Below are 26521 nucleotides of genomic sequence, written 5' to 3' on the forward strand. Positions count from 1 at the left end.
GGCCGCACCTGAAACAGCATTGTTCTGTTCTTCTCCGAATCGGAGGGCTGTACGTGACTGGGCGCGCTGGCATGTCTCCTTCGAGGCTGTGGTTTTTGGCTGTTCTCGTGAACTTTCCTTTGCAGGACTCCAGTGACGCTGCTGCACCGAGACCGGAACTCCTGCTGTTCATCAAAGCCAGAATCTTCCAAAATCCGCTCAGGGAAGCACCCTCGAGAGCTGGACGGTCCGGGCTGGCTGGCCGGGGCTGCTAAGGCAGGGTGGGTGTTGGTGACGCCATCCCCTTCCTCCAACAGAATGCCTGCGGGGGAACCGGGCGCCTCGGCCTCGAAGACGGCGGAGTCCTCGCCTCCGGCATCCGCACCGCGCTGCTCCCCCTGGATCCTCAGGCGCTGCTGTTCGTGCAGGCTGAACTTTTCGATGCAGTCATCAATGAGGCTGGACGGGGCCTTCTTGTGGGTCACCGTCACCTTGCCGCAGTACAAGACTTCAAACTTCTGAGAGTTGTAAAAGGCGTCCTCGTTATCTTTGTTGGGTTTGGCATCCTCTTTCATGGCAGCTTTAGATAACTGCCTTATGCTGCTGATAACATCAGGAACCTGGAAAAGAATTAAAAATCCTCACTTCAGTTGAATATTTAGAGATAATTTATATTTACCTAGACCTGTTATTATCACACGGAATGCATTCTCATCCTAAAGGATAAAATATAGAAAGTAATAGTCAGACCCTACATAAAATAAAGCATAAACTTAAATTATACTATCGGACATAAATGACTTAAAAGTGAGATTGAATTAATAATATCAGTATTATACTTTCCCACTTTAAATATTTTTGTTTCCCAAAAACAAAGGCATGAAGCTATATAAGCCATTGCCAACCTCTAATAAATCATAATATATCCTTTGAATACTTTTAAAAGTTATTGTGAGGGGTCAAAAGTTAAAAATAAATAAATAAAAGTGTAGCATACTAACGTACCAACCACGACTGAACAAATACATAAATAAATAAAAGTTATTATGAGCCTCAGCTGAAAAGAACCAAAGTTTCAACAATGAGGATTAAAAAACCTTCTGGATGAAGAGATTAAAATCCAGACACCCCTCATCAGCATTTGCCATCAGGGAAAATGCAAATTAAAACCATAGTAAGATCCATTACACATCAACTAGAATGGCTAAGACCAAAAGACCAAGTGCCCATTGGGATGTGGAGCAACTGGAACTCTCATACACTGTATGCAGAAATGTAAAATGGCAACACCACTTTAGAAAACTGGCAGTTTCTTAGGAGTTAAACATAGACCTAACTCACGACCCAGTCATTCTACTCTCAGAGATTTAGCTAAAAGCTCTGAAAACATATATCCACACAAAGGCTTGTACACTGATACTCTTAGAACCTTTAGTCATTATATCCCCAAACTGGAAATAACCACAATCTTAATTAACAAGTGAATGCTCACTAACCATCAGAGAAATGCAAATCAAAACCACAAGAAGATATAGCCTTACACCTGTTAGAATAGTTATCATCAAAAAGACAAGAGATATCAAGTACTGTAAGGATGGGGAGAAAAGGGAACACTGTTGGTTGGAATGTAAATTGGTCAGCCACTATGGAAAACAGTATGGAGATCCCTCAAAATATTAAAAATAGAACTATCATATGACCCAGCAATTCTACTTCTATGTGTGTACATACATCCAAAGGAAACAAAATCACTATCTTGAAAAGATATCTGCACATGGAAACAACCTAAGTGTCCACTGACGGATGAATGGATAAAGAAATATACATAATGGAATATTATTTAGCCATAAAAAAGAAGGAAATCCTGCCATTAGCAACAACACAGATAGACCTCAAGGGTGTTAGGCTAACTGAAATAAGTCAGAAAGAGAAAGACAAAGACTGTATGATCTCACTTATATGTGGCATCTAAAAAAATATAGCTCAGAGATAAAGAGAACAGATTGCTGGTTGCCAGAGGCGAGGGTGGCGAGGTCAATGGATGAAGGGGATCAAAAGGTACAAACTTCCAGTTATAAGACAAGTGAGTCCTGGGGATGTAATGTACAGCATGGTGACTACAGTTAATAATACTGTATTGTACATTTGAAAGTTGCTAAGAGAGTATATATTAAAAGTTCTCATCAACAAAAAAAATTGTTAACTGTTTGTGAATGATGGTACCTAAACTTATTGTGGCAACCATTTCACAATATTTACATGTATCAAATCATTATATTGTATACCTTAAACTAATGAAACATTATATGTCAGTTAATCTCAATAAAACTGAAGAAAAAAGGGAACGGATAAACAAAATGTGGTATAGTCACACTATGGAATACTACTTATCATCTCTCACCTGGTTTACTGCAATAACCTTTTAAGTGGTGTCCCTTGCCCCTTTCAACCTACTCACAAGTCAGAAGGATCCTTTTCAAACTTAAGTCATGTTTCTCACCTGCAATCCTCCAAGGTCCCCATTTCATTCAGGGTAAAAGACAAGATCCTTACAATGTCCTAAGAGCCCTGGCCATCTGCATGTGACATACAGATAGATTAAATGTGCACTGTGGCTATGCCGCCTCCGTATGACCCTTAGATAGTCAACCTGGATTTTCATCTTTAGCCTCTCCTCATTTCCTCTGACCTTACTCCTACACTATGCTCCCTCTCACTCACTCTGCTCCAGCCACACTGGCCTCCTAGCTACTCCTTAAATGCCAAGCACACTCTCTCAAGGTCTCTGAACTCCGTGCTCCTACCCAGATAAGTGCATGGCTCACTCCCTCATCTCATCTACATCCATGCTTTCATGCCACCATGTGAGACAGCAGTCACCCCCCCCACCCCAAATCACACACACACAACACACACACACTCTCTTTGTCTCTCTGGCACAGCCAGCATTCCCCTAGATTTTTTCTCCTACTTTATTACTCTCTATAGCACTTTTAAACAGACTTTTTTTTTAACGATTTAATTTTTTTCCTTTTTCTCCCCAAAGCCCCCCAGTACATAGTTGTATATTGTTCGTTGTGGGTCCTTCTAGTTATGGCATTTTCTATAGCACTTTTAACATTCCGTATAATTTACTTGCTAGAATATAAGCCCTAAGAGAGTGATGATTTGTCTTTTTGCTCTTTTTGCATTTTTTTCTTTGCATCCTCAGAGCCAAGAATAATTCCTGGTACAAAGTAGGTACACTCAATATCTGTATTGGCAAAAACCAAACAAACAAACAATAAAAAACAACCTTTTTTATCTTTGGGAAAGAGGAAGATCATCTTATACTCGGGGTTGCCTCACATTCAGACATATTTGGTACATTTTCACATCTTCTCCACCAATTCTAAAACCAGAACTTCTTCTCTTTCACATAATTATTTGGGATATACCACCAGAGCATTCACAGTTCAAAAATCACAAGAACTGGGCCAGCCCTGGTGGTCTAGTGGTTAAGTTTGGTGTGCTCTGCTTCAGCAGCCCAGGTTCGGTTCCCAGGCGCAGACCCACACCACTCGTCTGTCAGTGGCCATGCTGTGGTAGTGGCTCACATACATAAAGAGGAAGATTGGCAGTGGATGTTAGCTCAGGGCAAATCTTCCTCAGAAAAAAAGAAAACACAAGAATTTTAGTTTGCTAGTCAAGTATTTCCTATGAACAAATAAAGTCCAAATGCTATAGTTTCAATGACTCACCCTGAACACTTGACACTTCTCAGGGAAAAAGTCAGGTGTTTTGTACAATGCATGACCAGCACCCTTTGCCCTCTGTCATTGTCTTTTTGCCTTAGCCTCAGACAGGCGTCAAAACTATGGAGAGTGAGCTGGACATTCAACTCTGCAAAAAGTAAAATGATTCAGGTGGGTTAGGCAAAACCCTCCGAAAGATGCTCCCTTCTTCCTCACTAACCATATTTCATTAGACTTTTCATCTGATTTTGCAATCCAAGTGCTCCTAAATTTCCAAGTGTCCCTACAGAATGCAGAATAAAAAATATCTATAGAATTTTTTTGAATCCGCAGAATTTTGATCTTGCTACAAATATTTAAATGATTATTAGAGGTATATTCTACCATTGAGACTGCAAACAAAGTCAATTCAACCTTAGTTGTGTCAATTCCTCTGTATTCCATGTTTGTACTTTTTCTCTACCCTTATATATTGAAAGCTCTTATGTGAAGAAATGACTAGAGGCTGAATTTCTATAGTCTCACAGGACACTTCCCTGTGACCACAGGTAAACGCTTAATACCTAAATGTAACTCACTTAATGACCCAGTTTATACAAGCAAAATGTATCATCTCGACTAAACTGAGTAGGTAACTTAATCTTCCAATAATCTGAGTTGTTAACTGCACCATAAAACACAGATTTTAGTTGCCTTGAATACCTTCTCTCAGCTCATGAGTGTGCGGCTTTCGATGTCCTGGGCTGCAGAAAGACTAACACAAAACCCATCTAACAACATTCGGCTCTGTTTTTACTTATCCAAAGACACACATAAAAGTTCAAGTTATAGAGCCCCAGCCTACACACTCAGAGCCCACACCAGAAGGGACACTGATAAAGCAAGGGCAGTAAAATATTCATAGTGGGGAAATGAGTTATCAGAGAACCAAGGAAACCTTCTATTGAGGCATTTATTTAAGGCATCAATCAGAAGCAGCACAAGAAAAATAAAATCTCTAGCCAATACTTGCACGTACACATGGTATTTCGGAAAAACAGTATTCTCTTACAGGACACTGTTAACTGACATATACTTATATGTATATTGACCATATATGTTTTTGAATGAGTTTGACTCCTTCTATGTTTTGCATCTTTCAACATCTCATTTTTTTTCCTACCATTATACTGTAAGCTCTTAAGTGCAAGACTGAGTTGGGGAGATTTCGTGTCTTCCTTGAGCTCTTACATGTGACCCCTGGGAACGTATTCTGTGCTCAGAAGAAACTGAGTGACTGTTGTCAGCAAACAGAGGTATATAAATAGTAGTGAACGACTACCCAGAACTCTGATAAAAGTTCTCCTGGATTGAGATAGTTTTAGTAAGTTTTTGTTGCTGACTCAGGAGAGAGCTAGCTCCCCCCAAAAATGGAGACCTGTGGCTTTTCACGCTGCTCATTGATCTCCCCAACTAGGAAGTAAATGTGTGTGTCAGGAATGTCCCCAGATGCTATGGAGCACGTCAAGCCACGGACTCAGGGTGCAGACTCCAGTTATTCACAGTCTGGCCATGAACAACGCCACTGCTCAGAATGTGCCTACACACCACAGAGCCTGATGAGGATTTCATGCCAATTCAAGGAAAAGTTTTTAGTCTGTGGCAGTACATAACCTTTAACACAAAACAACAATAAGGAAAAAGACTCTACCGAATAGGAATTGAGAGGTTTATATTCCATCCCTGTATATTCTATCCCCAGCTCTGCCAGGAAACGTGTTATTAATCCTGCATCCTAGAGTTTCCTCACCAGTAAAGCGGGGGACCAGATAGATGGTCAATAAGATCCTACCTAGATCCAAATTTCTACGCGTTTACTTGTGCATTAGTGTCAATACAGGAGTAAGATAACATACATTAAAACAAGATGGAAAATCATCTCTATTATTAAGCCAGAAATATTATGTCACTGAAATTATTCATTTCCATTAACACACAATAATCAATTCAACAAGCGATAAAATGAACGAGGCTTTTTCAAATGCCTCATGATATTTGGAAAAAGCACAGTGCCCCCTTTAGCTACTATTTTGTCGTTACACCTTCAGTGATCTCACTGAAATCATTTAGATTCAAGTATCAAAATTCAGACATTAAAGTAATTCCTCACTCTAGAGTCTGAGAAAAAAAGATTACCACTACATCCCCAGAGGTCATGCTGTTGCTTCTCATTAATTATCATAATTAGTTATCCCCACTCCAAGAAATCCAATGATATTGTAAAAATTACACTTGACTTCAAAAGAAAACAAATTCTACAACTAGCACACATTGATGTTTCACAGGAGAAAAATCTGGATAGTAAAAAGCACTAAGGAAAGATACCTTTGTCAGGAAGCCAGTTGAAAACTGGAGTCGTTCTCCAAGTGTACTGAATATACGTCAGTATTAGCCCTTTGTCGCACTGAAGAAACTCTCCTTCTTTCTAGATAAGCCAGCATTAGTTTCGTTGTATTGTTAAAGTCCACGTTATCACCATGCAGCCAATTATAAAACTTCCCAGGAATAACCGTTACTATTCAAGAGTAAAGTATTTCCTGACTCTGCAATCAGGAAATCCACTGACTGCTCAGGACTGAAGAGCAGAAGCTTCAGCTTTCTTTAAAAAAAAAGCGTTTTAAATTTGCCACCATTGTCTTTCTTACACTGTTTAAATAATCGCAAGTCTCTGAGGCTTATTAATTATGAAGATAAGAGGAGATTAATCTATACTACAATGTCTTTCTTCTTCATAGAGTTCATTGATAAATAGATGACCACAGCAAACACTTAAAAATGGATACAAATATGAATGTGAGAATAAGCTTCTTAAAGAAAAAGAAACGGGTAAATTCTTTTACAATTGATATGAGCTTAACTGCTTGATTCGTTATTAATCTTTTTATAATAATTATAGTAGGCACAGCAAGATTTAGATAAGTACAAAAAAAGAGGGAAAGGTATAAAAAGAAGTTGAGGAAAAATACTAGGAAACATTTCAAGTAAACTGAAAAAACTGCCTAATGAGAACAATTTAAACTAGTCAATCAAAGAGAGACAGTAGGGAAAAGAAACATATTTGTTCTGGAAGTCATATATGCCTTTAGGGGACAGGTAGATTTCCTTTCTAATTCTGTTTTACTTATAAAACGATTAAGATTAGCTCAGCATTTTGAGAAAAGATTAATTCAGTCATTTGATGTTATAATTTCTATTTGGCTTTTAAAATCTCACCTTCAAACAACGGAAAATGATCGGAAGGTATCTACGTGCCATGAAAAAGTTCACTTATATCAAGGAAACACTAACCATTACCTGAGAACCTATGAGGTTTTTCCAGACCCAGTTATTCTAGAAGCATATTCAATTCGTGTTGTCTTTTTAAAGATTTTTTTTAATATCAATAAGAAATAAAACTGATTTTTTTTTTTTAAAGATTGGGACCTGAGCTAACATCTGTTGCCAGTCTTTTTTTTTTTCTTCTTCTTCTTCTTCTTCTCACCAAAGCCCCCCAGTACATAGTTGTATATTCCAGTTGTGAGTGCCTCTGGCTCTGCTATGTGGGACGCCACCTCAGCATGGCTTGATGAGCGGTGCCAAGTCTGCGCCCAGGATCTGAACCGGGAAAGCCCTGGGTGGCCAAAGAGGAGCACGCAAACTTCACCACTCAGCCACAGGGCCAGCCCCAAAACTGATTTTTAAACCATTTTAACATGTATCCAAAAGTACTTCAGCTATTCTTTGTATCTTTGTATTATTTTTTGTAATACTTTGCATTATTATTTTAAGATAAATTTTGCACAGTTAAAAGAAGTCTAATTATTACTAGGTCCAGATTCAAAATCCACTAGAGTGATAGAGTGATTTTAAAATCACAAAATTTTAAAACTAAACGTGCCCTTATGAAATCACTGGTCTGCACAGATGTGGAAACAAACTGTTTACATCCAAAGTTAAACCAAAAAAGAAGAAAATAATGAGATTATGAGAAACGAGACTATTTGGGGCAAAAAAAATCACAGTATCTTTGCAATTTACAGTGCGGTCATACAAGTTGTGTGGTTTTTGAGTCTTGGGCTTCAGCCAAGACAGTTTCCTCTCAGCCCAGGCTTTAGTTCTTAGATATTCTCAGCCAGCCACTTTGCTCCAAACTCATTTTTGACTCAGCTCTTCTCTAACTGCTGCTTTCTTGGTGGCCTCTGAGTTACCTCCGGCATCAGAGAGAGAAATCCCTTAAACCTTTCTACTAAGTTCTCCCCTCCCACTCTGTCACACTGCTCATATCGTTGGATTCCTTCTCTGGAAGATATGATTTGTGCCTTTATGGCCTTTACAGATTTGCAAAAGTGATCAGATATAAAATATACGGGGGTAACCCACAGAAAAAACCCAGGGAATCATGTGATTTGATTACGAGAACGGAATGTCCTGAGTAGCGGCTAAGTTCAGTGCTAGAGGAAAATATGAATGTCCCGAGATAGAAGATGGGGTAGGAGATAAGAAGCCAGATAGTGAAGGATAGGCAAAGACGGCCTTTTCAAATACCCTTTCAAAAGCAAAATCATTAGTTTAAAAGTGGATTAGTCCACAGCATGGTATATTAGAAAAGTACATAACATGCAGTTAGAGACTTTGAGTTTAAAGCCCCATTTCAATATCTATTATTGTCTGTAGAAAAGAAAGTATACCCTTCTCAGCCTGCAAAATGGGAATCAAGATGTTTATTTCAGAGGTAAGCTGGGAAAATTAAATTAAGTGTGCAAATGTGCCCGACACCATGCCGAGACAGTGAAAGCATTCAATAATGTTTAATTCAAGCCAAAATCTAAGTCTGATTTGTATTGTATAAGGAGATGAAAGAAGTGAGAAGCTGCTGCTAAATAAAACAATGCCGGCTTCATAACATTTAAAGTATAGTTGGAGGGGGTGTAATAAATAAGTAAAACAAAAGGACTTTAGATAGCGAAAATTGCCAATGAGAAAAATAATGCAGGGAAGGGGGACAGGAAATTTGGATGGGGTGGCAGAATAATTGCAATTTTAGAGAAAGGACTGTCTATAAAATATTTGAGTAAAAAACTGAAGTCAGCAAGAAGGTGAGTCATAAAGATATCTGGAGAGGAACATTCCAGGCAGACAGAACACCAAGTACGAAGGCCTTGAAGCAGAAATTTGCCTGGCGTTCAGGGAACTTTGAGGAGCCAGTGTGGCTGGATGCGAGTAAGTGAGCGAGAGATTATGGAAGAGGCCACTGTGGGGACTATGTAAATCATGCAGAGCCTTGAAAGGACTTTGGCTTTTACTCTCAGTGAGACGGAAAGGCACTGCAGAGTGCTGAGTTATGTGTTTAGAGGGCCCCTTTGCCTGCTGTGTGGAGAAAAGATGGCAAGAGTGATGGGGCAGGAGCCTACTACACCCAGTCAGGGCGAGCCAACGGTGGTTCACACAGGAGCAACAGCAATGGAATTGGTAAGAAGCTGCAGGCTTCTGGGTAAAATTTTAAAAGCACAGTCAACATGATCTGTTGATGGATCTAATGTGGGCTGTATGAGAAGGAGAGGAGGCATGGATGAACTTTGTGGGTTTTGGCCAGAGGAACTAGAAACATAAAGCTGAGAAACAGGTTGGGGGAGGTAGTGGCTTAAGAGAGCAGGAGCTTAGATTTGGACATGTTAATTTTGAGAAGCTAATAGACACGGAAGGGGAGATCTCAGTAGGCAGCTGAATACACATGTCTAGAGCTCAGGGGAGAGGACAAAGCTGAGATAGAAAAAATGGAAGGTATTAGCATATAGATGGCATTTAAAGCCATGAGATTAGATGAGTTCATCAAGAGAGTGAGTATAGAAGACAGAGAGTGAGCAAGCGAGAAAATATGAGAGAGAGAGCCCACAAGCTAGCTAGGCAGAGAGAAATTTCTCCAGGGACCAAGGAGTGAGGCAGACAATGATTAGAGTTTGGCAGATGGAGAGATAAGAGCAAAGAAAAACACAGCAAGAGCCAGGGGTAAAACCAGGTGAGAATGGTATCCTGAAGCCAAGTAAGAAAGGTTTCCAAGAAGGAGGGAGTCATCAGTATGAGATCATAGGTGACTTTGACAAGAAAAGTACTGATGGGGGCTTAGAGCAAAAGCCTTACTGGAGTAGGTTCAAAAGAAAATTTCAGGAATGAAATCCAAACAATAGGTACAGACACTCTATTAGGGCAGCAGCTGGAGGTTCAAGTGAGTCAAAAGTGAATTCTCTCACAGATGGAAGAAATGACACCTTCCAAGAGAGTATCCAATAGAGAAGGGGAAATTGATGATCTACAGAAAGAGGGTAGAATTGCTGGCAATGTCCTTAAGTAGGCAAGAGGAGACAGAATCTAGGCACAGTGGAAAAGTCTGAAACTGACCCAGGGGTATGGACAGTTCATCTCAAAGGGAAAGGCAGAATATAAAGGCATAGAGGCAGGAAGACGTGGTGGTGGGAGTCTGCAGAATTTCTCCTCCGACTGCTTTAATTTCCTTCGTAAAGTAGAAAGCATGCTCATCAGTTGACGGGAGCATGGGGAAGAAGATCTAAGAGTATTGGATAGTGAACATTTCATTTAATTCAAGGCTGACTATAGGCAGAATTTTGAAGTGAAGTTACCTTCAGAATACTCAGGCTACCCTTTCTGTGCCCTGATGGTGTGGAAATGTGACCCTTGCAACACTTAATGGAGAAATTTGCATTTTAATCTAAGATTTAACTTGCGAATTCAAATATTTTAGGTGAAACTTGGGAATCAGTCAATAACTAGAAGAGAGGTTTTGAACTTGAAATGAAACCATGTAAGTAAACTGCTTTATTTGCCTAGTATGAGATTGGGAGCTACCCCATAGAAGTAATATTTATATAAGGAATAAATTTTGGAAAAAGTCTGCATGTAGTTAGGCAAAAAAAAAAATATATATATATATATATGGTGCTGTACCTTATCAAAATAAGAATAACGCAGTTTGATTATAAAGTATTTGTGTCACCTGTGAAAAATAATTCTACAATTCTTCTATTAGATATGGATATTGATATAAACATGACCAAAAAGATGAAATAAGCCAAATCATCAACCCCCAAAAATCAAACTTCTTATTGACGAGTAATCAAGAAAGTTAATCTTCCAATTTCTAACTGTAATAACACAGAATAGGAGCATCTAAGAAACACCCCAGAAAAGTTGTAATTTGTTCATTTATGCTGGCATTGTGAAACCCATAGTTTCAAAGGCAGCATATCCCTCTATCCAACCACAAAGCACTTTCAAATATCAAACTGCTACCTGTTTATTCAAGAGGAGGCTTTTTATTCATGAGATTAGTCCTATTAATTGCTTCATGCTCACATTTTTAAAAATATACGGTTAAAAATCAGTAACCCTCTAGCCAGGCTAAGAAAAAAAGAAAGAGGACACAAATTACTAATATCAGAAATTAAAGAGGGGATATCACTACAGATCTCACAGAAATTAAAAGGATAATAAAAGAATACTATGAACCACTTTATGCCCAGAAATTTAAGAGCCTAAATGTAATAGACCAATCCCTTGAATGACACAATCTGCCAAAACTCACACAACAAGAAATACACAATCTGAATAGGCTTTTATCTATAAAAGAAATTGAATCAATAATTAATAATCTTCTAAAACAGTAAGCACTAGGCCCAGATAACCCATCTGATGAATTATATCAAACATTTAAGGAAGAAATTATACCAACTTTCTACAGTCTCTTTCAGAGGACAGAAGCAGAAAAAGTACTTCGTAACTCATTCTGTGAGGCCAGCATTACCTTAATACCAAAACCAGACAAAGACATTACTAGAAAACTACAGACCAACATCTCTCATAAACATAGACACAAAAATCCTCGAAAATATTAGCAAACCAAATCCGAAAATACATTAAAAGAATTCTCCACCAAGACCAAGTGGGATTTATCCCAGGTATGCAAGGCTGACTCAACATTTGAAAATCAATTAATGTAATCCATCACATCAACAGACTAAAAGAGAAGAATTACATAATTATATCAGTAGATGGAAAAAAGCATTTGACAAAATTAAACACCCATTCATGATAACAACACCCAGTAAACTAGGAATAGAGGGGAACTTCCTCAACTTGATAGAGACTATCTACAAAAAACCTGCAGCTAACATCACACTTAATGGTGAGAAACTCAAAAGCTTTCCACGAAGATCAGACACAAGACACAGACGGCCCCTCTCACCACTCCTTTTCAACATCATACTGGAAGTCTTTGCTAATGTAATAAGGCAATAAAAGGAAACAAAAAGTATACAGATTGAGAACAAAGAAATAAAAATGTCTTATTCACAGATGACATTGTCTATGTAGAAAATCCAAAAGAATTAAAATATAAACAAACAAAAAAACTCCTGGAACTAATCAGCAATTATAGCAAGGTTGCAGGATACAAAGTTATTACACAAAAGTCAATTGCTTTCCTATATGCCAGCAATGAACAAGTGGAATTTGAAATTAAAAACACAATATCATTTACATTAGCACTCCCCAAAATGAAATACTTAGATATAAATTTAACAAAATGTGTACAAGGTCTGTATGAGGAAAACTACAAAACTGATGAACATAAGCAAAGAAAAGCTAAATAAATGGAGAGATATTCCACGTTCATGGATAGAAGGACTCAATATTGTCCAGATATCAGTTCTCCTCAACTTCATCTATAGAGTCAAAGCAATTCCAATCAAAATCTCAGCAAGTTATTTTGTGGATACCTACAAACTGATTCTAAAGTTTATATGGAGAGGAAAACAACCCAGAAAAGCTGACACAATTTGAAGGAGAGCAAAGTTGGAAAACTAACACTACCTGACTTCAAGATTTACTAGAAAGCTACAGTAATCAAGACGTTGTGCTATTGGTGAAAGAACAGACTAATAGATCAATGGAACAGAATAAACAGCCCAAAAATAGACCCACATAAATATACTCAACTGATCTTTGACAAAAGAGCAAAGACAATACAATGGAGCAAAGACAGTCTCTTCAACAAATGGTGCTGGAATAACTGGACATCCACATACAAAACAATGAATCTAGACACAGACCTTACACCCTTTAAAAAAATTAACTCAAAATGGATTATAGACCTAAATGGAAAATGGAAAACTATAAAACTCCTAGAAGATAACAGGAGAAAACCCAGATGACCTTGGGTATAATGATGCCTTTTTAGACACAACACCAAAGACATGATCCATGAAAGAAATAATTGATAACCTGGACTTCATTAAAATTAAAAACTTCTGTTCTGCAAAAGACAGTATCCAGAGAATTAGAAGACAAGCCATAGACTGGGAGAAAATATTTGTTATCCAAAACATAACAAAGAACTTTTAAAACTCAATAAGAAAACAAACAACCTGATTAAAAAAATGGGCCAACGACCTCAACAGACACCTCACCAAGGAACATGTACAGATGGCTAATAAGCATAGGAAAAGACACTCCACATCATACATCCTAAGGGAAATGCAAATTAAAACAACAATGAGATACCACTACACACCTATTAGAACAGCCAAAATCTTGAACACTGCCAACATCAAATGCTGACAAGGATGTAGAGCAACAGGAACTTTCACACATTACTGGCAGGAATGCAAAATAGTACAGCCACTTTGGAAGATGGTTTGGTGGTTTCTTACAAAACTAAACGTACTCTTACTATATGATACAGCAATCACATTCCTTGGTATTAACTCCAAGGATCTGAAAACATATCCACACAAAAACCTGCACAGAGATATTTATAGAAGTTCTATTCATTGCCAAAACTTGGAACCACCAAGATGTCCTTCAGGACATGAAGAGACAAACTGTAGTATATCCAGACAATGGGACATTATTGAGTGCTAAAAAAGAAATGAGCTATAGGGCCATGAAAAGACATGGAGGAAGCTCAAATGTATATTAATAAGTGAAAGAAGCCAATAAGAAAAGACTTCATACTGTAGGATTCCAACTATATGACATTCTGGAAAACGCAAAACTACGGAGAAAATAAAAAGACCATTGGTTGCCAGGGGTGAAGGGGTAAGAGAGATGGATAACTAGGTAGAGCACAGGGAATTTTAGGGCAGCGAAAATACTCTGCACGGATATGATGGATATATGTCATTATAAGTTTGTCCAAACCCAGAGAATGTACAACACCAAGAGAGAACCCTAAGGTAAACGAGAGACTTTGGGTGATTATGATGTGTCAATGTAAGGTTCATCCTTGGTAACAAATGCACAGTTCTCATGAGTCATGCTGGTAATGGGGGAGGCTATGCACGTGTCGGGCAGAGTTCTATGAAAATCTCTGTATCTTCCTCTCAATTTTGTTGTGAACCCTACATTGCTTTAAAAAAAAATCACTAAAAAAAAGTATAGTTCAAAACGATTTGTATTTACTACAACAGACACTAGAGGGAGCTTTCCCACATAACTAGTTTACCTAACCAAAAAAAGAACATCAAAAGTGTTTTTACAATACTGAAAAAATGCCACTGTTTATAAAATATTATTACTACTGCTCTGATTTTAGACTTATAAAATTAATCACTGGCAAGTAAGTTAGCCGAAATTTTAACTGACTAGACAAGTTTGGCAATAAAATTAATGTTAATGAAGTTAGACTGAAAAAATTAGAGTATATTAAAATCAGTATATCAAAACTAGTATCTTAAAATCTTGAGAACATTTAATCTGTTAGATATTTTCAAACAGGATGCAATAAATATAATAAGAAAGACAAGTCTTGGACCTTTACCATGATACCATTAAAGTATAAAGTCATCCAAATAAACAGCTAAAACTGGACACTTAATAAGTAATTTTAACTTATGAAATGTCTGAACTCCTGAGAGGAGAACTCTTTAAGCAAGGCTTAGTTGTGAAATGGAATGGGCCTTGGGAAAAGAGGCCACTGAGCGAAGGCTGAGCCCAGAGGGACCTGGACATGACACACTCTGGCTAAGATCAGTAGATAAAGCTGTAATATTATCAGGAAGCAAAAACACCATGGATTTCTCAGAAACCTATTTTTGTCCTGGCCTTCGTATTACTTCAGATATTTATACCACCCCAACAGATTTTTCACCCTGCAAATGAAAATAATATGACATTCTTGAACCTTTATTCAAAGACAACAATTACTTGCACACATTACCATTAACTACTAAATATGAGTATTTATTGGTTTAGATCTCCCTTCTTCAAAGAAGAAAAGTCCTAACTGCCTGCTACCCAAGGATAAAAAGGAACACACACATTCGTCTCTCTCCAAAATTAGGCTGGAAGGAAGGCAACAGCCAGCAACCAGATGCCTAGCCTCTGACCTGGATTTGCACTTTCCGTGGGTGAAGGAAAAGCACTGTCTCCACATAGTGACGACTCAGAGAAGAGCTCTAGACTGCACTATATTCACCCCTCACAGTGGAATTAAACTCCTGCAAACAGCACAAGTCATAATCGTGCCCGATTCAGCTGCTCCCAGTGAAATGAAAAATTAGTACCATGAAATCTCGCAGCAACACTTGTCTTTCTAGCTCATTCCTTCTTCCTGTTTGCAACTAGGATGAACGTTCCCTAGAAGTTTCTGATCAGAAAGACTATTTTCAGAGCTGATACTGGCTGTCTGAAGACATTCTTCTTTGTTCATTAGTATCAAAGGCCCCCTCCTCCCCTTCTCCTGTGTGGTCTGGCTAAATGATACCAAGGGAAAGCATATAATGATTTAGGTGATTCAAACAACCTCATTTGCCTGTCATCTTTAATTACAGAGAAGAAGGAAAAGCTTGAGCCTTTCAGAGACATGGAGTACAAATATATTCCTTCTTTGCACTTCACAGACATCTGACTTGAAACCAGATTAATGAATATAGTACTTCCAAAGCAATAAACTTCTACCTTTGAAGTCTCTGAAATGCCATTATATTGCTTGAAAGCCATCTGGAAGAGGGCACTGTCATGACTAGTCTTTGCCCAGCCATAACGGGCCCTATGCACCCTTGGATGTGCCCTGTGGACAGATATCTCCTTTCCCCTTCAAGAGAACTCGATCTCATGACACTATTACCTTTCAATTAATTGATCTTTCATGATTTGTTAAGATTTCAAGTAAACTTTGGTAACTCCATATACCAAAGCCCCCCCAAAGTATTTTTACTTATCAAATTTTATGTATGTCAAACATTTAACTGCCAAATTTTAATTCCTTGAAGGAAACTCTCATGTTAAAATTTTAAATAAAATGTGTGGCACTGAAATATTTTTCATGATGTAAATGTTTTTCATGATGTAATAGTCATAATGTTCTAACACCAAAAATGTTTCCTCATATCTATATTAAAAGGATTAATGATCACAGCAATGCTTCAATGCTGACATTACAATCAACATGACTGAAGATCAAGGAAATTAAGGAAATCTGTTCAGTGGCTACTAATAATTAGCCTGTACAGTATGACGTGACTAGAATTCATTTTCATTAAGATTTCCAAACAAGGGATCTATCTGAGCTGCATCTTGCCAAAATTCACAACTTCAAAGACAGAAAGCAAATTCAAAGCAAACTAGCAGCCCTTGTATTTTTCATATATGGACTTCTTTCAAGAAAGAATCTGATTCTTATTGTTAATCATTTATAAATGACTTATCAACTGAAATAGGCATTGTTTTATTTAAATAATACCCACCTTAATTTAGAACAAACAGTTTTAGTGAATGCTGCCAATCCTTGCACCCTCCCCAGCCCTATCTCCCAACCCCCTACAAAGTAGGCCACAATGAAAGGCTGGACCAGTGACAGATACAGAGATGGGCATGTGACCCAAGCCAGTCAATCTGAGTTGCTCCCTAATATTTTCCAAACAGAAGATGAGACACAGCTGTTTTCTATCTGAAGCCTCAAGCTGTTGAGGAAGTTAGTCTGGCATCACAGATAGCCATCTCCCTTCTCTGGAGAAAGCCAGTCTAGAGTAACACAAAATGAAACCTAAAGAAAAAGAGAATTAAAACCAACATAATGGAGAGAAAGAGTCCTAGTGGAGGTCAGGTCTCTGGTTGTAGACATCCTTAGAAGTGTGATTCATGAGCTCTTGGGCTCCTCCAATTCTGGGGGTCACTCAGAATCCTTTCATATGGGTGGCAGTTCTCACTCTTGTCTCTGAGAGTCCTAACTACTATAAAAGTCTGAGAATCATTGGGATTGATTCACCTGCTATGACTGAAACCCAAACTAGCAATTGGGTACACAAAACAGAAGTTTATTTCCCTCTCACACTGAAGTCCAGTTTGGGGTACAGGGCTATTTTGGCATTCCATTGTGACGTTAAATATCAAAGACTCGAGCTCCATCTGTCTTCTTCTTCTGCCTTTTGGGAGTCAACTGCATGGTCCAAAATATTGGCTACTGTATTCCAAACAGCAGGATGTGAAGAAAGAATGAGTAAAGAGAAAAAGAGAACAAACACACACACATACACACAAACAATGGACACTCTCTTTCTTAAGGAAGCTGTCACACGAAAAATCTACTTACACTCCACTGGCCAGAACTGGAGGAATTACTAGCAGCAAGAGAAGCTAAGAAATGTAGTCCTGACTCTGCGTGGCCACGTACCTAGTTTAAAATTCTATTACTAAAGAAGGGAGAACAGACATCAGGCACAACTTGCATTCCTTTCATAATTGTCAATGATCCATCGGAGAAAAGGCATCAGTCAAAGCTCTTCAACTAAGAAAAACTAGGGATAGATATAAATCAGAGGATTTAAATCACGTAGTCATTCTAAAAAGGAAGGACTCACGTCAAACCTAAAGAAATACGTATTTTAGATAAGACTAGACTAGGTGTTCCAAAACTTTCCCAAATTGAAGAAGCATTTCCCAAATGGTCAAGACAGACATGGGACTATTGCTTCTCACTCAAAGATAATAAAACATTTCTGATGGTAACACCAGTGAGCTACATCCACTGTCATCACTGAAATTTCTAAATATCTTTCCAAATAGAACCATGTTAGTCTGGTGGTCTTTAAGTAAACTTTTACATTTCTATAGAGATAGCAATGGCGCAGCAACCCACAAGTAACTCACAAATAAAACTTATTTCAACTTGTAACATGCCCCTGCCCATATTATTCTGGTGCAGTCACGAAGCAACGAGACTGGCTAACAAATACAATTAACGTAAATTAAATTCTTAATTATGTTTCATCTTGGGAAATATAGATTCAATTCATTCCAATAGGCCAAGCACAGGGAACATTATGACCTGTTAAACTGGCATCTATCTTATTACAAGAATTTACTAAGCAGCCGAGGGTTAACTGCGCTGTCTGGAACTTCTCATTTTAATCATTTGGGGTGGGTATTATATATGTCTCTGTCTTCATAAACAGCATCTACTAGGTGTAATGTAAATGTTTCAGTCTGATGTAAAGTGTGACCATACCTTCAATGTAACACAGTAAGGTCCTTCTGTTTCTAGCCCTCTACTAAATAAATATCAAAAGCTATTTGCATGACAGAGTGGAGAACCTTCAACTTCAAACAGAGTGAGGCAGTTAAATGTCAAATATGCCCCACGTTATCTCCAGGAAATACACTGTTTATGAGAGCTGGAGCACTACAAGAATAACTGCTATGGCCATCTGCTTGCTTACTCTTGTAGACTTTGTTCTCCAAAACTACAGAAGGAGAGGTCTGACATACAAATTACTTTCTGAATTCTTTACTAACACCTTGCTTGTTTCTAGAAGAAAATATCTCAGCAATTTTCTTTAATGCTCTTTTCAAAATGGCCGTGAAAGCCAATGGGAACAAAAAGGCCCAGTTGCGACCAGATGCAAATAGCACTGTACTATCCCATGGGCATTGCAACTGCATCCTCAAACACAAATGAGCAAAAACAACGATATTCGTTTACTCTCCCACTATTCAAGTATGATTTCACTGACAAAGGCCAGTCAAAACTTGCAAAAACATTTTAACGATACTCTATTATATTTAAAAAACTATATAGATCAATTAAACCAGATAATAGAATTCACTTGGGAACTTGCTACAATGAATACATAAAAGTAGCATGCAACTATATATTAGTGACATGCAAAATATACTTCTAATTGATAGAAACCATTTAATGCCTTACGTTTCTCTTTTGAAATATAAAAATTCTATGATTTGGAGTCTTCATATCTTAAAAGTCTCAAAGCCATAAATTACAATTATTGTAATATGTTAAAAGAGTAGCCTATTAGTACTATGGTTATATCTAGGATTTTATTAGTGAAAAATCCATCAACATGATTTTACTTCTTATCTTTCATTCAACTTTAGCCTCTGTTTTCCATGCAATCCAACTTGTATAATAAACATTCGTCGATATAGTTTTTTATTTCATCTTACTAAAAAGTTGGTTAAAATTATTAAAAATTCTTCAAATGCACATTAATTCTATATTAAGAATCAGAAACTGTTTTCAAATAATTAGTATACAAAAATATTACAAAAATCAACTACACATTCCTATGTTGCTTACTCCCAATCTCTAGATTTTCATAAAACTTCATAGTCAGAAAAAGGAAATAAACAAAAAACATCACTGAATTACCTAAACAATGAAAGAAAACATTAAATGCTGAAAAAGATTCACAATGGGGATCAGTGATACAGCTAGAAATTCGGGGATGACAATGAAATTTTGTATTTTATTAACTAAACAAACTAATCAGATGTCCAGCTCTCCTTCACTGCGGGAGTTAACATAATGATGAAGGAAGAAGGTGCCAACAATAACAGCTGCTGAAGATTCTTGAGAGCCTGTGCTAAGACTTACATGCTTCATTCTCACAACTCTCCAAGATAGGCTCCATTGATCTCAATTGCAAAAATAAATTGGACTAGCTCCTTAATTTTTCTGTAAATCTAACCATGTTCTAAAAAATTGTCTCTTAAAAATAAATGGGAAAGGGGCTGGCTCCATGGACAAGTGGTTAAGTTCGCTCGCTCTGCGTCAGCAGCCAGGGGTTTTGCTGGTTCGAATCCTGGGCACGGACATGGGACTGCTCATGAAGCCATGCTGAGGCGGCATCCCACATGCTACAACTAGAAGGACCCACAACTAAAAAAAATATATACAATTATGTACCAGGGGGCTTTGGGGAGAAACAGTAAAAAAAATTTTTTTCAATTTTTTTAATTAAAAATAAAAAATAAATGGGAAAGTTGATGATCAGAGATACCACAAGAGTCTAGTTGTTTTCAGTTTAGAAGATTCTGATAAAAATGAATTTAAAGTTTAAGAGAATAATAAGTTTTTTAATACTCTCTAGAATTTCTACAGTACTTTTCAAAGCTTCATTTCTAAGCTTCTGCAAAACTTTCAAGATTCCCTATATGGCCCCCTTACTATTACTGATGCTGCCAGGGTAAACATTATTTAACAAGTCTTAGACTCTACTTTAAGGACAAAACAAATTAATTTAGGTTTTAAGAATACTTTTCAAAAAATATATAAACATCTCAATCATAGAACTCGATGACTGAATTTAACATCGGAAACCCTCACAAATATCCTCTATAAATTACTCTGTAAGTAAACAAGAAAATGAAAACCCAAAGAAGCTAAATGACTTGCTCAAAGTCACAAAGCTAAATTATTACTTGATTTACACTTATGTGAATTTTTATACACACACATAGTTTATCAGCATACATCTGTTTAAAGAAAGTAAATCTACAATGTTCGATGAAATCAACATCTTCAGTGCCAAATATCACTACGTATAAGTGTATATGCATTAGTGTAAACCAGCCATTTAGAGTCTGCCGACCTCACTAAATTTTCAGGAGGATGATGGCAGGAAGATGTCTATCTGGTTCATCACTGTGCACTCCATGCCTGCCACAGAGCCTAACACGAGTTCCGTACTCAATAAATATTTGATGACTGAATGAACGCTTTCAGAATTCAACAGCCTCTTAAGTAACATGAAATCTCATATATCAAAATGTCTATTTGACTTACATCTAGTACAAACACAGAACCTACTGAGATGTTGAGCAAAGAGTAAATACAAAAGACTTTTGACGGTTAATTGATATGAGAAGTCCTTGGGGCCTTATAGAGCCTCATTTCAGAAAATGATTCATCAGCTTCAGAGAGTATCCTTTTACTCTCCCAGGTCAAACAAAACTCCTAGGTCTAGTTGATCCAGTCAACTAAACACACATTTATCATTATTGATAAAATTAAGATACCCTAATGAAAGCTAGTGTTTAAGTGTATCAGTTTTGTTCATCTGACTCTTCTATTAAAAGGCAGATACTTTTTTTTTTCTTGAGGAAGATGAGCCCTGAGCTAACACCTGCCACCAATCCTCCTCTTTTTGCTGAGAAGACTGGCCCTGAGCTAACATACGTGCCCATCTTCCTCTACTTTATATGTGGGATGCCTACCACAGCATGGCTTGTCAAGCAGTGCCACGTCTGCACCCGGGATCCAAACCAGCAAACCCCGGGCTGCCGAAGCGGAATGTTCGAACCTAGCTGCTGCGCCACCAGGCCAGCCCCAAAAGGCAGACAGTTTTTAATCTGAGATATCTGTCTGTAAAGTGGTAATGAACTAGGTAAGTTAATTTTTTTAAATCTTCAAGGGATGTAACAGAATTTATAAACAATCAACTTTCCTGAATTCTTCAAGTAGAAATTATCTCCCTCCCACTGATGGTATAAAGTAGGCACTTAATAAATATTTACTGCATAAACTGCTAAAACATTTCATTTTAATCCTCATGGTACTTATTACATTCTGACTTGTACAAAATTTGTTTTCTTGCCTTGAGTCTCCTACGAGATTCTAAATTCCTTGCTTAGTACTCCTTCCAATCCCATATCTTTCCTGGGCACACAGTCTGTCACTTCCCTGAACTATTCTCTCATCCCCCGCTCTCCAGCTCTTAAACCATTTCTAAACTTATCTCCACTGAGCTAAGAGACTCCTTTCTGGACACCCCTGCAGCACTGCATCAAATCAACCTGACAGTAACTCTCCAGTTTCTCAAAACTGGAGACATGAGGAGATGAAGGCAAAAAAAAATAGTGAAAAAAAAAAAAAAAAAGATGCTACCCAAAAGGGAACCCAAAGATTTGAAAATTCAATTATAATAAAGATTTATTTACACAGATACCAGGTAAATGCTTTTCTTAGGATTAACCTATGTGTTTGTGCACGGATTTAGAAAAAAGAATTTGTGAAAGAGTATTCCTTCAACATTTCTGAAATAAACAAACAAAAATAATACTTAAATTAAAAAATAAAAAGTCAAGTATGGTTAAAAGAACCCAAGGAAAATCTTTCAGAAACTCCTTGCTTTTATTAAATATTCCTAAAAATTTTGATGACCTATAAATATTGGATAAACACATATGCTCTCTACTAGCCTAGTGAATAGACGTGAAGAACATAAAAACATCACTAAGGAATCTTCCATGCAAACTGCCTCCAAGGCATATCAGTAGATGGTAAGATGTCCTCAGAACAGGGAACACGTGAGATGAAGAACAAAGCCACTGCTCTTCAGCCTGAGAGGCCCTTTTGCGCACGGTTTTCCCTGGTTAAGACGATTCCCCTCAGGGAAATTTCCCTCCACAGCTCTTTCCAACTGGTGCCCTACTCAAGAGCCCAGTAACAGCTCCAGGCCCCTCCAAATCACCCACAGCACCCAGTGCTTCCCTCAAGCACATTTAATACACCATATTGGGTCACCCGATGGTGTCTGTGTCTCCCACAGATGTGTCTCGTGCCTTTTTCTCTATCCCTAGCACAAGGCCTAGCATATATGGTTCACACTCCATATATGTTTGCAAAATCAATGAGCAAACAAATAATCAAAGAGAAAATAGTGGTTCTACCCACCTTCCTAGATCAGAATACTAAACAGATTCTTGCTTCAACCCAGTGTTTTCATTTGGGAAAATAGTACTAGTCAAATTATGAATGCCACCTGAAAAGCAGGTGCCTGCTCTCCAAAGAAAAGCTGATAAGAGCCTTTGCAGAACCGTTGCTAACGTAAATACATGAACAATTTGCAAGTGAATATTTGGGAAAGTTAGCTCTTTGTAAATAACATTTGCTATGGACTGACTTTGTGCACTTTCTAGATAATAATAGCTAATATTTATGGAGTACTTGTAATGTGCCAGGCACTGTTCTAAATGCTTTATCTGTTTTATCTCCTTTAATCCTCACAACCATCCTCTGAGATAATTCTATTATTATCCTCATTTTGCAGATAAGAAACTGCCCTAGATTCTGCAGATTTACTTAACCCACTCACTAAATCATGTTAACTGAATCCAGAAAGTGAAGATGACAGTTCCCAATCTTGAGAGAAGGATGAGATCAAAGATTACGTAATTATACCAGAAACTAGACATCAAACACTGGGTTTCTGTGACGGTGTTTGCTTACGACTAACTGCATACACCATAAAGCCTCTACGTCCTGCTACGATCTTAAACAATTTACAGTATTTTTATAAACATCATCAGTATAATTCTATCTTACAAAGCTTATTCATAAATACTAGACAGAAAATAAAAGGATTAGTAAAGTTGTTAACATACGGCTACATTATCAAATATCCAATATCAGTATCTACCAATAACACCATCTTAAACACGTTAAGATCAAACTAGCAGGTTAAGTGTTTGACAATGAATCTGGACCACAAACCATAACTATTATTTAGCACCTCCAATAAAGAATGCACTATAAGAACAGCTTTTATGAACACATTATACTCTTTTTCTATGGTTTCATACATTTTTATAAAAATCACACACGCTGTAAAATAATAAAATGTGGTTTTTACACTGCTTTGTTTTCTTTAATGATACATGCTCATTGCAAACCAATAAAATCATAAAAACAAATTCAAACAAGAAAATATTCAACAGAGATTACCACTACTGACATTTTAGTGAACACCCCTCCAGATATTTCTTATGCACATATAGTTAGCATAGGTATAAAATTTTGAATAAATAGGGTCATTCTAAACACAAAGTTTTGTGATCCCCCTCTGAGATGGAAAACATGGCTTAGGCACTTTGCCATCTCAATGATTATAAATCTTTATCATCATTTTTAAAATCCTTTCTAGAACAGTGATTCTCACTGCTTAAAATTGTGGAGAGACTTCTAAGAGCTTCTGTGTGTGTGATAATATCAATTAATATTTACCATTTTAGAAATTACAATTTAGAAAATTTTAAATATTTATTAATTCATTTAAAATAACAATAAATCATTACTTATTAACCTAAATGCTGCATTTTTATTAAAAAAATACAAAAGATTTTTGTGAGAAGATTGATACTGTTTTATATTTTTGTAAATCTCTTTAATGTCTGATTTAAGAGTGGGCAGCTGGATTCTTTTACCTGTTTCTGTATCCAGTCGGCTCAAGACGTTGCTTTAGTTGAAGTGTATGAAGAAAGTCCAGCCTCACACAAATATATATAAGTGGAAAAGGGATTTTAAGAGCCTTTCAGAAAATTGTGAATATTCTCTTTTGAAACTATCCTCCAATCCAACAAGTGATCATTTCTTGAACGTTTGTTACAATGTGAAACCTGAAACTCTATCAGTGAACTTACTATACTCTGATTAAAATCCATTTCTTCATCATGCGCTTTGAATGGATCATTCACCAATGCACGACTTCATTCATAACTCATGCATTGGTCTTTTGGGAAATAGTAGTTCACTGAGTTATACAAATGTTGACAGTGACACATATTATTAAATATCATCAAAATAACACATTTGTTAATATCACCACTAGTCCCATCAGAAATATTTAGTATTAGCAAGCTCACAGTGATAAATACAAGTTTTTCCAAAATTCTCAATACAGTTAGCTGTTTTCCTTGAAGTGGCAAGATCACTTTGTCCATTTTTGAGAAAACATCTGCCAAATACCCAGGACTGACTAACCATTTTTTGATGGGAGTCATTCTTTCAAGTAAAAATGGCGTTCCATGGAAAAAGTGACTAGTTACGCTCATAATTTGTATTAGTTTTCTGTTGCTGCACCAACAAATTACCACAAACTTAATTTATGGCCTTACAGTTCTGCAGGTCAGAGGTCCAGTACGAGTCTCACCAGTGTAAAGTCACGGCGCTGGCAGACTGCGTTCCTTATTGGAGTCTCTAGGAGAGAATCCATTTCCTTATGGTGGTAGAACTGAGGACTGTTTTCTTTCTGGCTATCAGCTGAGGGCTGTTCCTAGCTTCTAGAGGGCATCTGCATTCCTTGGAATACAGCCCTTTCCTCCATCTACAAAGCCAACCAAAGTGGGTGAAGTCCTTCTCATATCACATCTCTATGACCTCTTCTGTCTTCCTCTTCCCCTTTTATAGACTCACGTGATTACGTTAGGCCACCTAGATTATCCAGGATAAGCTCCCCATCTCAAGATCTTTAACCTTAATCACATCTGGAAAGTCACTTTTGCCATGTAAGGTTAATATACTCACAGGTTCCTTGGATTATAGCATGGACATATTTAGTGCGCCATTATTCTGCCTACCACACAACTCATTCAATTGCACAAATGCTATTCCTCTAGACAACCACTGTATTTGCATACATAGTACCCATTTTGTCCCATATACTAGAAACATGTGTTCTCAAGGGTCAAAATTTAATAAACTGATTAATTTCTACTGATCCATCAAGGACATTCTTAAGTAGATATGGCGTTTCTTTTTTAAAACTGTTAGTTCTTAGTGGTGAAGAATACAGTAACTACTTGTAGAGTTTGGTACCACCATCTCGATCCGTGCTAAGGCACCAGCAGTTTTATTTACCATTGCTTTTGTACCAGCAGTACACATGTCAACATAGTGACAAGAACACATAACACCTTCACATTCTGATGAAAACAGTTGTGCTTAAGTATCTCACTTAAGTATCTCAGGAAACCCCAGACTTCTGCCACCATATTTGAGAACCATGGTGGTAGAGAATTCCACCAAGTCCACAGTAATAAAGTATTATAGCATTGACCTAAGTTATCTCCACTGCATTCAATTATCTGCTAAACCTATGGACATATAGGTTATCACCAAATTTTAATGCCTTCCAAAATTGTTCAAACTGGCTCTAATATCAGCTCTCCAATTTACTGGCTGTGTGGCCTTATACAAATTTATTATTAACTTCTCTAAAACTTTAGTCTTGTGTGTGTCTGTATAAAATGATTTAATGATACCTACTTCAAATGACTTGTAAGAGTGAAATAAGAGAGTATACATGCTTGGCATATAAGAAGTGCTCACTAAATGGTAGCCATTCTTGCTCACCACTTATTCTCAGTTCAAATATTTTCATATATTTTTTTACTTGACAGACAGAGTGCAATATTCCAGACTCCTCTTGTAAAACAGGTTGGCAATATGCTAACTTGAATCCTATCTTAATGACAGCTAGAACCATATGATGTATTGCCAGGAGGACTCACTCTACAGACTAGACGTGCTTCTGTCAGTTACCTACCCTGCAGCCACGTGAACTATAAACAACCTTGAAAGGAGATTTAGGAAACAGACAAAAGCATTAATCACATTATTTATGCTTCATATTAAACTTAAGTCACAATCACATCTGTTCCTATGTATTTTTATTTATTTCAGAGGCTTCAATTAGGGTTTT

General features: G+C 37.3%; 1 protein-coding gene and 1 long non-coding RNA gene across 19 annotated transcripts in view; one reads left to right on the forward strand and one right to left on the reverse strand.

The window, feature by feature from the left end:
* TBC1D4 (TBC1 domain family member 4) overlaps positions 1–26521 on the reverse strand; it is a 175987-nt gene that overhangs the window by 65136 nt on the left and 84330 nt on the right. For 16 of the 18 annotated variants that reach the window (XM_070578458.1, XM_070578461.1, XM_070578460.1 and 13 more), the window contains exon 2: positions 9–599. In XM_070578458.1, the coding sequence (XP_070434559.1) occupies positions 9–599 (591 nt within the window). Of the gene's footprint in view, positions 1–8; positions 600–6077; positions 6260–26521 lie in introns of those variants that run through there. The other 2 variants (XM_070578471.1, XM_070578464.1) reach the window with 2 other exon arrangements.
* On the forward strand, positions 9042–16060 carry LOC139076358 (uncharacterized). Its single transcript, XR_011527925.1, has 3 exons — positions 9042–9200; positions 10489–10548; positions 14997–16060. It is a non-coding gene; the product is annotated as an uncharacterized lncRNA (long non-coding RNA).

Source organism: Equus przewalskii, chromosome 16, assembly GCF_037783145.1.
Source record: "Equus przewalskii isolate Varuska chromosome 16, EquPr2, whole genome shotgun sequence".
Classification (NCBI taxonomy): Eukaryota; Metazoa; Chordata; class Mammalia; order Perissodactyla; family Equidae; genus Equus; species Equus przewalskii.